The sequence below is a fragment of the Ursus maritimus genome, unplaced genomic scaffold, assembly GCF_017311325.1.
Source record: "Ursus maritimus isolate PB19 unplaced genomic scaffold, ASM1731132v1 scaffold_7, whole genome shotgun sequence".
In the NCBI taxonomy this organism is placed as follows: Eukaryota; Metazoa; Chordata; class Mammalia; order Carnivora; family Ursidae; genus Ursus; species Ursus maritimus.
Genome location: NW_024426885.1, coordinates 15,676,540 through 15,688,598, shown reverse-complemented (window position 1 = coordinate 15,688,598; position 12,059 = coordinate 15,676,540). Strand labels below are relative to the sequence as shown.

The window sequence follows — 12,059 nt, the reverse complement described above, 5'->3', positions numbered from 1 at the left end:
CATCGTAGAGATTTGAGCATCTCCAGATTTCTCTTCTTGGTTATCAGGAACACCCCTTCGTGCTTCAGTTTTAAAGTGAGGGTCTTACATTATATGGTCTAGAAGTTCTCATCAAGCACTATATTCTTTTTTTTTTTTAAGATTGTATTTATTTGAGAGAGAGACAGCAAGAGTGCACAAGTATGGGGCAGATGCAGAGGGAGAGGGAGAAGCAGACTCCCCACTGAGCAAGAAGCCCGATGCGGGGCTTGATCCCAGGACCTGGAGACCATGACCTGAGCTGCAGGCAGACGCCTAACTGACTGAGCCACCCAGGCACCCCCAAGCACTATTTTCTATGCTTCTACTGTCTATAGGAAGTTGTATAGATGAGCAATAATTGGAGAAGACTTTGTAAAGAACAGCTTTCCCAGGCATACATGCCTATGGCAAGGATCAAAGAAGTGCCCCAAGAATGCAATCATGGTAGAGCCAGTGACAGATTTGGAATCAAACCTGAGAGTATTATCAATTTTTAAGTCTCATTAATGAACAACCCTTGGAGATGACTGGGTAGTTGAGGGCAGCATGGAAGCTGGTCTAGAAAGTTGGGGTTTAATTATATAGCATGAAGTGATCATATTTTCTCTTTGCATCAGTTCCATACATACACAAAAATGGAGATAAAAGTATTGAGGCTACACTTGGAACATACGTCTATTACTTTATGTATTCAGCACTCTACTTTTCTGGAAACTGTCACTAACTCCCCTGTATTTACATGGTTTCTTTTGAAGCTGCCATGTTTATTCATTCAGTTATTCAACAACTATTTATTGAGTACCACGTGTGACACTTTTCCAGGCCTTGGAGACATAGCCATGAATAAAATATACAAAAAATTCCTCATGGAGCTTGCGTTCTGATGGAGGAAATAAGACATTAAACAAAATAAGTAAATATTTGGTATGTCATGTAAAACGTGCTATGGAGAAAAATCAAGTAGGAAAGTGAAGAAAGATGAAGGGACAAAGTGAGAGAAGCACTATGTTCCGTAGGTGGCCAAGGCGGACTCCATCCAGGGTATTTTTGGAGGTAGATCAAAACAGGATGGTTTAAACCCAGACTGTAGAATGAGGAGTAGAAAAAAAAAAAGCCTGTTAGAAGCAAAAGAGAAGCACGAAGACACAAGAGAGTAGCAGAAAAAGAGGATGTGGGTGGAGAGAGAGAACCTGAGAGAGAACTTTTCAGGTTCTGCGTAACATTCCAATATACTTCTGATAAATCCTTTTTTAAAAATCCTTCTGACAGATTTTAAACTGGATCAATTTCTGTCACTCCCAACGAAAGAATCCTAATTCATACACATATTAAGTAAGATAAATTGTAAATTCAAGGCTTGCTCAATGTGGGAGATGTTGGTTACCTCAGAAAATAAGAGCTCGATGCATCTGATGCCAAGAGTACAGATTTGATAGCAGAGTAGAATTAATTTTGCTGTTCCCTGGCATTCCAGAAATAAAATGTGCAAAAATATCCATTTTTCTGTTTTTTTTTTCAAGTTTTTATTTATATCTAGTTAGTTAACATCTATGGTAAAATTGGTTTCAGGTGTAGAATTTAGTGATTTTTTCACTTGCATATGACACCCAGGGCTCTTCTGTTTTCTTTTAATCGAATTAACTCTGATTCTGCACTGGCATGGTGGAAAATTCAAATGGAAGCATTATATTTCACCTCTATTTCTGTTCTCCCTCCACTCTCTCCACCCTGGAGTCACAAAAGAATTAGGGAAGATTATTGATGTCTAGACCACTGGGAAAAGGCTCTCTAATCCTCAAGTTGATATTGTTCAATCCTGCTTTAAACTTTCTCTTAAGTCCCTGGCTCTCTGCTTCTGGCCAAGAGAGCACAGAAATCTGTGCCGAGGCTAAAGGATGTTTTGCTTCCTAGGGTGCAGTCATCCCTTCTGAAGTTGTGGCACTTTCCTGGGAAAGGAAAAATCTGGAAGCAGGCTCAAGTATCCACTCAGGTAATCATGGAACCTGCAACTCCTTCACTTTCTCTGTCTTTATTCTCAAAATAATTCTATTCTCTTCTGGCCTCCAACACACCCCCATGCATAGTGTTTTTATTTAGCTTAGGCTTTTAGAATAGACCATAACAGTAAGTGACTGCCATTTCCAATTCAGCTTTCCACATTGCAAAAACTCCCCAAAGATTTTTTTGGCCTTTCTTTCTGTGGTATAATATACATTACATAAAATTTTCCATCTTAACCATGTTTAAGTGTTCATTTCTGTGGCATTAAGTACATTTACACTGCCGTGTACCCCAAAGATTTAATGAGAGTCTGGCAATCTGACTGAAATGGGGAAAGATGAAAATATAGAAATAAATACTACATTTGAAACATTGTTGTTTTAGGGCACCTGGGTGGCTCAGTCATTAAGCATCTGCCTTTGGCTCAGGGCGTGATCCTGGCGTTCTGGGATCGAGCCCCACATCAGGCTCCTCTGCTGGGAGCCTGCTTCTCCTTCTCCCACTCCCCCTGCCTATGTTCCCTCTCTCGATGGCTGTCTTTCTCTCTCTGTCAAATAAATAAATAGATAAATAAATCTTAAAAAAAAAAAAAAGAAACATTGTTGTTTTGTGTATTTGTTGGATGAATGGGGCAAGTTCCATAATTGGTAATTTTGAGCAGGAAAGAGGCATCATTAGTATAGTATAGTATAGTATAGTATAGTATAGTATAGTAGGTTTTAAGCTGCAAGAGGATGATGAGGAGAAAGGTGGCTGTAAGGAAACTTGGGGAAACAATGAAGACAAACTTTATCTGTCTCACAATACTCATACTATCATTTAATGTATTTGAAGCAGAAGTAAAATGAAGACTTTTTCTCCACTCTACCTTGTGCCAGGATCAGAACAATGTTCCTGAATTTCGATGCGGGCATAAATAACTTCCAGAAACAAAGTCTCAAATCGAAAGTAAAATTTAATTTTATGAATTGCAATAGTGCCTTTTAATATTTAAGCAATGGTTTACTAAGGGATGCAATCCACAGAAGAATGAGTATTAAAAATTTTTTTTTAAGTATTAAAAATCTTAAACTTATTAAGAATTACAGCGAGGGTCATACGGGGTGGGGTGGACAGGAATGCATCAAAATAAGCTCAAGTGATGTAGCATTGGCTTGGCCTAGAAGTTTCTTTTGGGAATTTGAAGAACTCGTATCCATTTATTCATTCCAAAGTATTTAGTTAAGCACCCACTATGTATGAGGCAATGGGGATACAGCAGTGATCAGGTAGTTTCCTTTCTTTAAAGAGCTTACCTTTAGGTGTATTTGAATTCTGAATCGTGAATCCGAGGGCACGATAAATCGAATAAAGCAGTGAACCGAGGGAGCCATGATTCTTTACAAACCGCGGCAAAATCTGTATTTTAAGTTTTCTATTTTTGTAAGTTGGGTCCTCTTAGTTCTGGAAGGCGGGTGGGCAGATGGGATGTAAGGAGATTGCCCGCCGAATATATACACAGACTTCGTGTTTGGGTTCAAGAGTTTAGGACTGGAACTCCAAATTACACCTGCAGCAGCGAGCTAACCCGACCTAGGAGGCAGATGGGACCACAGGAGAAAAACAACTTCACCGGAGCCCTCAGAAGGTACAGTCCCCTCAGCCTACAGAAGGCCATGGACTACAATTCCCACATGCCCTTGCGACCGCCCCTCCCGCCAGCACAATTTCGAAGTATGGGAAAGATGGAGGGACGTCGGGCGCACTCCTGTTGCGTCATTAGAGTGTGACTCCAGATACAAAATAGGTCTGGGCTACAAAGTATGGCAGCTGCTGAGGCGGCAGTGGTATCGTCGTCACCTTTGGAAACAGACACAGCCCTGGTCCCTGAAACTGCAGGAACAGCCGCAGCAACGGCCGCCACCTCATCAGCGACGGCTGCAGTCGCGGCCGTTGCGGCCGCTGCCAGAACCGGATCCGAAGCCAGGGTCTCCAAGGCCGCTTTGGCTACTAAGCTGCTGTCCCTGAGCGGCGTGTTCGCCGTGCACAAGCCCAAAGGGCCCACTTCAGCCGAGCTGCTGAATCGGCTGAAGGAGAAGCTGCTAGCAGGTACTGCAGCCCGGGTGGGGACCAGGCTGAGGCGGTTGCCGCGAGGGCGGAAGCCGCAGAGAGCCAATGGGCTTTTTTGCGAACTTGTGGCTCGAGAATTAAAAGGAGGGGAAAGGGAGGATGACCACCGAATTAGCTCTGGACAGAAATCTGGGGCATCTTGGGCTTGGACTTGCCCTGACGTGAACTCCTGTAGCCTAGTTGGCAGTTTTTGTTCTCAAGGGAAGAACAAAAAACAAAACACAAAACCCCACACTTACACAAATAAACCTCTTTCCTTGGGCAAACTAATATTCTGTAATTTGATCGCCCAGGAGACTTTTGTTTGGCTCACGTTGATAAACCCCACCTGAAGGAAGCACTGGTTCTCTACCCCCGAAGTTGCATTCTTAAAAATAGTTTGGAGATGCAGATATTACGTGATTAACCAAGACTTTAACGCAGTGGTTTTCACACAGCGGGCATGAGAATAGAGTCCCTTGTGCAAATGCAGAGTCCCGATCCCTGCCCTTCCAGAAATTGTGATTTTGCGGTTCTGGGGTATTTTTTAGGAAACCATTTTTAAACTGTTCCTCCGGGTGATTCTGGTGTAAGTGGCCTTTGGACCACATTTTGAGGAACACTAAGTGTAATTTAAGAGCATTCTTTTTTGTTTGTTTCTTCATGTACACTGGGAGAATATTAGAAAAGCCTGGAGGATCTCTCGGTTCATCAGCCCAGTAGATTATTTCTGACAGTGACATCAAGGAACTTTAGATTTATTGGACACCTACAATAAGCCAGATCTAACCTATAGAGCTGTGAAGATGAAAGATACAGTCTTTTCTCTTAACTGAGCTTCTAGCATAGAAATTTCTGCAGACTTTGGTGGTAAAACTATTTAGCTGCATATTCAGGGCTTTCCTGAATTTGGCCCTGCCCTGTCTTTCCATTAAAAAACAGTACAGGAACGTTTCTTCTCCCCTTCCCCCTCCTCCTTCTTCTTTTTAAGATTTATTGATTTTAGAGAGAGAGAGAGCACAAGCAGGGGGAAGAGGCAGAAGGAGAGGGAGAGGCTCTCAAGCCGACTCCCTTGCTGAGCATGGAGCCTGAAGAGGGGCTTGATCTCAAGACCCTGAGATCATGACCTGAGCCCAAATCAGGAATTAGCTGACTTAACTGACTGACCCAGGAACTAACTTTTTAACATTGTTTAGTGTGCCTTGGCAAACTTTATTATACTTTTTTAAAAATGCAAAAACAAATTATTCTGATAGGAATTTGTTGATTAAAACTGACACAATACGGATTCAAATGGCATTTTAATGACTATAGGTACACTCTTGCAGATGTTTAATTCCGGTGTCATATCTACTCATTCTTTTGTTATACTCCCCCTTTACTTTGTAACCTGTAAGAATGGGTCATATAGGGGATGTTGAAGGAAGGACTTGCATTAAGAATAAACTTTGTGGTGTCATCATAGAGTTGTTTCCTACATACAATTGCTTCCATTTGGCCTGATTTGTTAGCGGAACTAGGGCTTTTTTGATTCACAAGGTAATGATTACCATTCTTCCTCTCACACAGGAGTCTGATGGGATTAAAGCCATATCCTGGCCTTCTGGTTAATCTGCCTCTAAGAGCTAAAGTCCCTTGTTGAAACTTGGTTAAAACATTGTTTCAAGGCTGTTGTGAGGCCATCTTCTAGAAGCCTCTCACTCAGTTGCAGATATTCTCATTACTCCATTTCTATATTGCTTTGATTGGTCTATTCTGTGAGTATGTTAGTTAGACCAGGCTACCTGGGAAGGTTCTAAAAGATAGGAATTTCAAGGCCACACATTCTGATGCCAGCCAGGTTTGACACCCACCGATTCAGGCCACCGTTAATGGTCATAGCCTCTATTAACACTTCTGGCCTTTCCCTATATTGATTCATATTATACTTAAAATCCTTGCTCTTTTTTGTCTATGTGAATCCTTCAAAGCCCAAAACGTAAGAATTTTATAGCTAGAAAAGACCTTAGGAGAAATTCTTCCATAAATGTTACCAATAAGGTGAACCAAATTCCAATATAGTAGAGGTGGTGTGTCTTCAAACTTGAGAGAGGTAAATTTGGACACAAAAGGAAGAAGCAGGTTTGTCGGTCTTCATACTCTAAGGAGTGTCAGGTTGAAAAATACAGAGAGTTCTCCAAAAGTTTTCTATGAATTTATAGATGAGAGGTCCATGGTGAATTGCAAGTGAAAGGTGAAAGGTTTGAAGCCTGGGCCTGTCCGTATGCGTTTGTGTTAAAGCAGACAGCCAGGCCCTTCCAAGCATGGTGATGTAATCAGAGAGTGGCATGAGGGCTGTGTTCCAGACAGATGGTGTTCTGTAATTATGTGGTCAGGCCAGGCAACCCAGCACATCCTTTTGGCCGTCTATTCTGTCTTCTCCATCATTGCTCCGCTTCCCTTCTTTTCTTTTCTCTGTCCTCTCTTTTCATTTCTTTTGCTCTATTTTTTATCTTCTCTGTGTCAGTGGTTATAAGGGAAGTTTGATGAGTTTGGGAGATGTAGATCAATACAGCTGTTCTTTCCTTTCTCATTTGAAGTTCAGTGGCCAATATTCTGTCAAGGTATTGATATATATAATAATAATAAGGATAGTAATAATAATAACTTATTGTCAGAGTGCTGTATAGTTTCCAGAGAACTTTCAGATAACATTATTTCAGTTTATCTTTACAATAGGAAGATGAGGTGGCCCAGGTTGGCATTTTCTTTTTTATCTAAATGCTTCAGAGTTTAAGAGGCAACTTAACTGTTAACCTACTTCCCACACAACCTTTTGTTAAGATTGGCTTCTTAAAGGAAATGAGAATTTTGATCTGGAGAGAAGGGCAACAAAAATAGATAGTTTGGGAACTTAATGTTCTTAGAAGTAGCCTTTTGAAAGGTACTCCTGACATTAGGAGTACCAGCAAAGAATACCAGGAAACCAGAGAGAATTAGAAATGAAATCAAGAACTTTTAAAACTAGCTGCCTGTATAAAAACTAACTTCTTTTCATCATTCTGTAACAGCCCACCCAACTCCTAGGAATTTACTAGGTTTTTCAGGGTGAGCCTGGATATTCACTCACGTTTAAAAAAAAATTTTTCCCCCTAATCTGTTAAGTTTGTACAGTCATTTTTGTTTTGAGTACTCCATCCACCCTCCCCCCATATTTATGGAGATCTTCATTTGTCTTGCTAATTGCTATTTCTCATCCAATTACTCTCATAGAAGCTGGAATGCCTTCTCCAGAATGGACCAAAAGGAAAAAGCAGACTCTAAAAATTGGACATGGAGGGACGCTAGACAGTGCAGCCCGAGGAGTTCTGGGTAAGAGATATGAATGGAAGTTTGATGTAACTACCACTTATTATAGAGAAAAATATTGATTGAGAACGAATAAAGCCATGCCATTTCCAGTCTTTTGGAGTATTTCAGATCCACTGGATTTATAATGCCATCTTCTAAAGAAGCCCTTAAGTGGTAAAAATATACCAAGCTATTAGAAATAGCCACTTTTGTGTGTGGATGGGACTTTGAGAAAGGATTTGTATCTGTGAAGAAAAGAATTAATGTAGCAGGTCTGAAATCACTAGGTTAGAAAGGCCTGCTTGCGAGGCTTGCTCTTGGTAGGCATCTGGGAACTTGGATTTTGAGAGTGTTCCCATCCCTCCCTATCTGATAAGGGTGGTTTGCTGTGCCCCAGCTGTTGGTGTGAACAGTGCGGTGTATGCCGAACACCTGCTTTCCTTTTAGGAGTCTGGAATTTTGTCCTACCGCTTGGGCAGGTGTGTCTGGGTAACCATCCTCATCTCCCCCAATTAAGAACTTTAGGTGCTGAGTTTCTTTCCTTTTTTTTTTTTTTTAAAGATTTTATTTATTTATTCGACAGAGATAGAGACAGCCAGCGAGAGAGGGAACACAAGCAGGGGGAGTGGGAGAGGAAGAAGCAGGCTCATAGCGGAGGAGCCTGATGTGGGGCTCGATCCCATAACGCCAGGATCACGCCATGAGCTGTAGGCAGACGCTTAATCGTTGTGCCACTCAGGCACCCCGGGTGCTGAGTTTCTAATAAGCTTCCCTGAGTAGGAACATTGCATACACTTTTTACATTTTGGAGAAAGGAACGTGCTCAAGTGTTCCCCGTCATAGGAGGAAGAGAGAATAAGGAAACTTATGTGTGGATTTCTCCAGTGTCCTTTTCCCTTATGATCCTACTATGTAAAATTATTACTATGTCCCTGTAGTAGCCATGTATGAATCTTCCAACGTGGAGTGTCTTGTTGGGGATTCCTGACAAGGTATTTTGCCCTTTTTTTTGTCTCAGATTTCATCTCTGAGATCAGCTCTTTTGAGAATGTGAGCCTTATGGTTCCTGAGAGGAAGTCACACTTTCTCTTGGAGATACAGTGAGCATTATTGCTTATGGAGGCAAATTGGTGGAATTGATTAACAGGAGAAAAATCACTTATCCCTTTTTATTCTTTTTTTTTTTTAATGCCTCTGGTATAGGTTCTAAAGTTTACCTTTACAGACTGCTTAAGTGTGTATCCACAGAGTAGAGTATGTTTTGCAAACTTTTTGTAGAACTCTCTCCATAGTCACAGAAATACATATGTTGGGATTCCTGTCCCCACATCCTAGAAACAGAGTTCTGTAGGACAGTACTTACTTTTTTACATGGTTTGGTGTTTTGTATTTTATTTCATTTTTTTTCATGTTGATAATCCACTAAATTTATTTCATGATGCACTAATGGGTTGTGATTCATGGTTTATAAAATACTATGCTACAGTGCCAGTACATTTTATTAGAGCTAAAAAATTAGGTACAAACAACAAACCTCATCTAAGCCATCCAAAGGAAGTGAATGCTTATTTAGAAGAAAAGGGTAAATTTGGTGAAGAAAATTCTATTCTTCAAGAAAGTTAGAAACAATGTATGATTTTGCATTTTCAAAAATTACAGTTTTTATTTAATTCCTTTGGAGAAATATCTTTACATTTTCTCCAAATACATTTGGAGAAAAATCTTTACATAGATTTAAAAAAACACAAGAAAGTCCATTTTCCTGAATTAGAGAACTTGAATAGGCAAATTCTGACAACTTAAAGTTATTGCTTCTTACCATAACTAATGATAATCATTTAATGAGCAACATACTATGCATGAAGTCTTCAGCTTAGGGCATACATAAATTATATACTTTAATCCTCTTGTAAACCTGTAAGGTAGGTGTTATTATTCCTCATTTTACAGAAGAAGAAATGAAGACCCAGAGAGAGAGTGCATTGTCATAGTTTGTGGCAGAGTCAAGATTTCAAGCCAGATGTGCTCAGTTCCAGAGCTTCTGCCCTAACCTGGCATGGCAGATACCTGGGCCTCCTGCCCTCCTGCCATGCCCATGGCAGGATTACCTAGCAGTCACAGCGTTCTTTGCGACTGGTCCTAAAAATGGCTTCAAGGTTTTTATCAGTTCTCCTTGAGTTGAAGCCTATTCATTGTAACCATTCTGTTCTACTGCTTTCCAAGGCCAACACCAAAAATATAAGAGACAGGATAAGGTCTGCTGTTTATTTATGAACAGATGAATTGTATTCATTTCTGGTAGTTTTTACTCATTGGTATGCAGAAAATAGTGATATTCAAGGCAGTGAATAAATAAGTTTATTTTTTACCCTCAAGTTAAGTGATTTTGTTGAAATTTCCATTTTAGTATTATGAAAGGCTGGCATTTGGCTAAGATTCATATGAGTGGAAGAAATTGCATTGCACATCATTTCCTATTTGAAGGCTTAATTTATATTTGATACCCCGGAACCTTTATGATGATATAATCTGTGCATATGTCAAATTTCTTAATTTTTCTTCTAATACCTGTAGTTCCCAATGAGGAATAAAGTTAAAAAAAAATGTAGATATTTAGTCATAGAATAAAGGGTATTCATTGTTCAAATGAGTAGTTCTGGAGACTTAGAAGTTGATTTTTGTTTTATGGTGGAATAAACACAGGGTTCTCATCATCATGAGTTTGTGAGCTGGCTGCTTTACTTACTAAGTATACACAGCCTGGGAAAATCTATAACCTCTGAATCTCTATTGTTTATCTCTTGAAAGGGGTAAGTAACATCTACCATTAACTTTCAGTAGATTTATTGAAATATATGAGATATCTGTAATGTACAGATATATGCTATACTCTGTCAAGTGCTTTATAAAGGTCTTTTTTTTTTTTTTTTTGGACAAAACTGGTCCTATGTGAAAAAAATACACTTTTACTTTCAACATGTAGACTGTTTTTGCTTGGATTTTTTTCCCTTGTAATATTAATGGTACAGATTTAAGAATTTAGTTGACAATTTCAGATATAATCTGAAGTTTGGGTTTATAATTCTATTAACCTATATTATATATAATATATATGACTTATATAATTCTATAAAGAGGGCTTGCAAGATTCTTAAAAATCCTATGGTAAGTAGAATATTGGCCCCCTAAATATGCCTATGTCATAACCTCCAGAATCTATGAAGGTTCTTCTTTTTTTTTTTTTAAAGATTTATTTATTTGAGAGAGAGCACAAACAGGCAGAGTGGCAGGCAGAAGGAGAGGGAGAAGCAGGCTCCTTGCTGAGTAGGGAGCCCAACTTGAGGCTCGATCCCAGGACCCTGGGATTGTGACTTGAGCGGAAGGCAGATGCTTAACTGATTGAGCCACCCAGCACCCCCAGAATCTATGAAGGTTCTGTCACAATGTATGTTAGGTTCTATCACAAGGGAGAATTAAGGTTGCTAATGAGCTGCCTTTAAGATAAACAGATTATCTTGGAATATCCAGGTGGACCCTGTGTAATCACAGCAGTCTTTAAAAGTGGAAGAGGAGCCAGAAGAGAGAGATGTGGCAGTGGAAGCAGTGGTTGGAGTGAGGTGATTGCTGGCTTTGAATGAGGAAGGGAGTCACTGAGCCAAGAAATGTCAGCAGCCTCTAGAAGCTAGGAAAGGCAAGGAGCCTCCCATAGAAAGGCTCTAGAGAGATTCTCCCATAGGGCCTTCAGAAAAGACTGCAGCCATGTAGACACCCTGATTTTTAGGTTAGTAAAACTCATTTCAGACTTCTGATCTCCAGAACTGTAAGATAATAAGTTCGTTGTTTTAAACTACTAAGTTGGTAACTTGTTACAGCAGCAGTAGGAAACGAATACACCCATTTATTATAAATCACCTGAAATGGAATCTCAGTTTCTGCCTGTCACTTTAAAATTATTTTGGGGGGCGCCTTGGTGGCTCAGTTGGTTAAGTGTCTGCCTTCAGCTCAGGTCATGATCCCAGGGTCCTGGTATCAAGTCGTGTGGCAGGCTCCTTGCTCAACAGGGAGCCCGCTTCTCCCTCTGCCTGCCACTCGCCCTGCTTGTGCTCTCTCTCTCTGACAAATAAGTAAATAAAATCTTTTAAAAAATTATTATTTTTTTAACTTTAGAGGTTATAAAATTACTGAAAAAAAATTTAGAAAACATAAAGTTAAAAATTAGCTATTTTTCACCTTCAGCAATAGTCACTGACATTTTTGCTACATTTTCTCCTAGCTTTATATCTATTGCAAAATTTTTAAGTTGAGCTGTTTTATTATATATACATTTGTATCCTTTTTTTTTTTTTCTTAAAGATTTTATTTATTCGACAGAGATAGAGACAGCCAGCGAGAGAGGGAACACAAGCAGGGGGAGTGGGAGAGGAAGAAGCAGGCTCATAGCAGAAGAGCCTGATGTGGGGCTCGATCCCAGATCGCTGGGATCACGCCCTGAGCTGAAGGCAGACGCTTAACAGCTGTGACACCCAGGTGTCCCTGTATCCTTTTTTTTTTTTAACAACATCATATCACAATCATTTTTATGTTAAAGAACTTTTGGTAGACATTTTTCTTTTTTTAAA

General features: G+C 39.9%; 1 protein-coding gene across 1 annotated transcript in view; it reads left to right on the top strand.

Annotated features, from left to right (window-relative positions):
* The first annotated feature begins 3,769 nt into the window (after nt 1–3,769).
* The window catches only part of TRUB1 (TruB pseudouridine synthase family member 1), a 35,642-nt gene continuing 27,352 nt past the window's right edge, over nt 3,770–12,059 (top strand). Inside the window, exons 1-2 of the mRNA XM_008684881.2 lie at nt 3,770–4,110; nt 7,363–7,461. Of these exons, the coding sequence (XP_008683103.2) occupies nt 3,825–4,110; nt 7,363–7,461 (385 nt within the window). The 5' untranslated portion in view covers nt 3,770–3,824. The remainder of the gene's footprint in view (nt 4,111–7,362; nt 7,462–12,059) is intronic.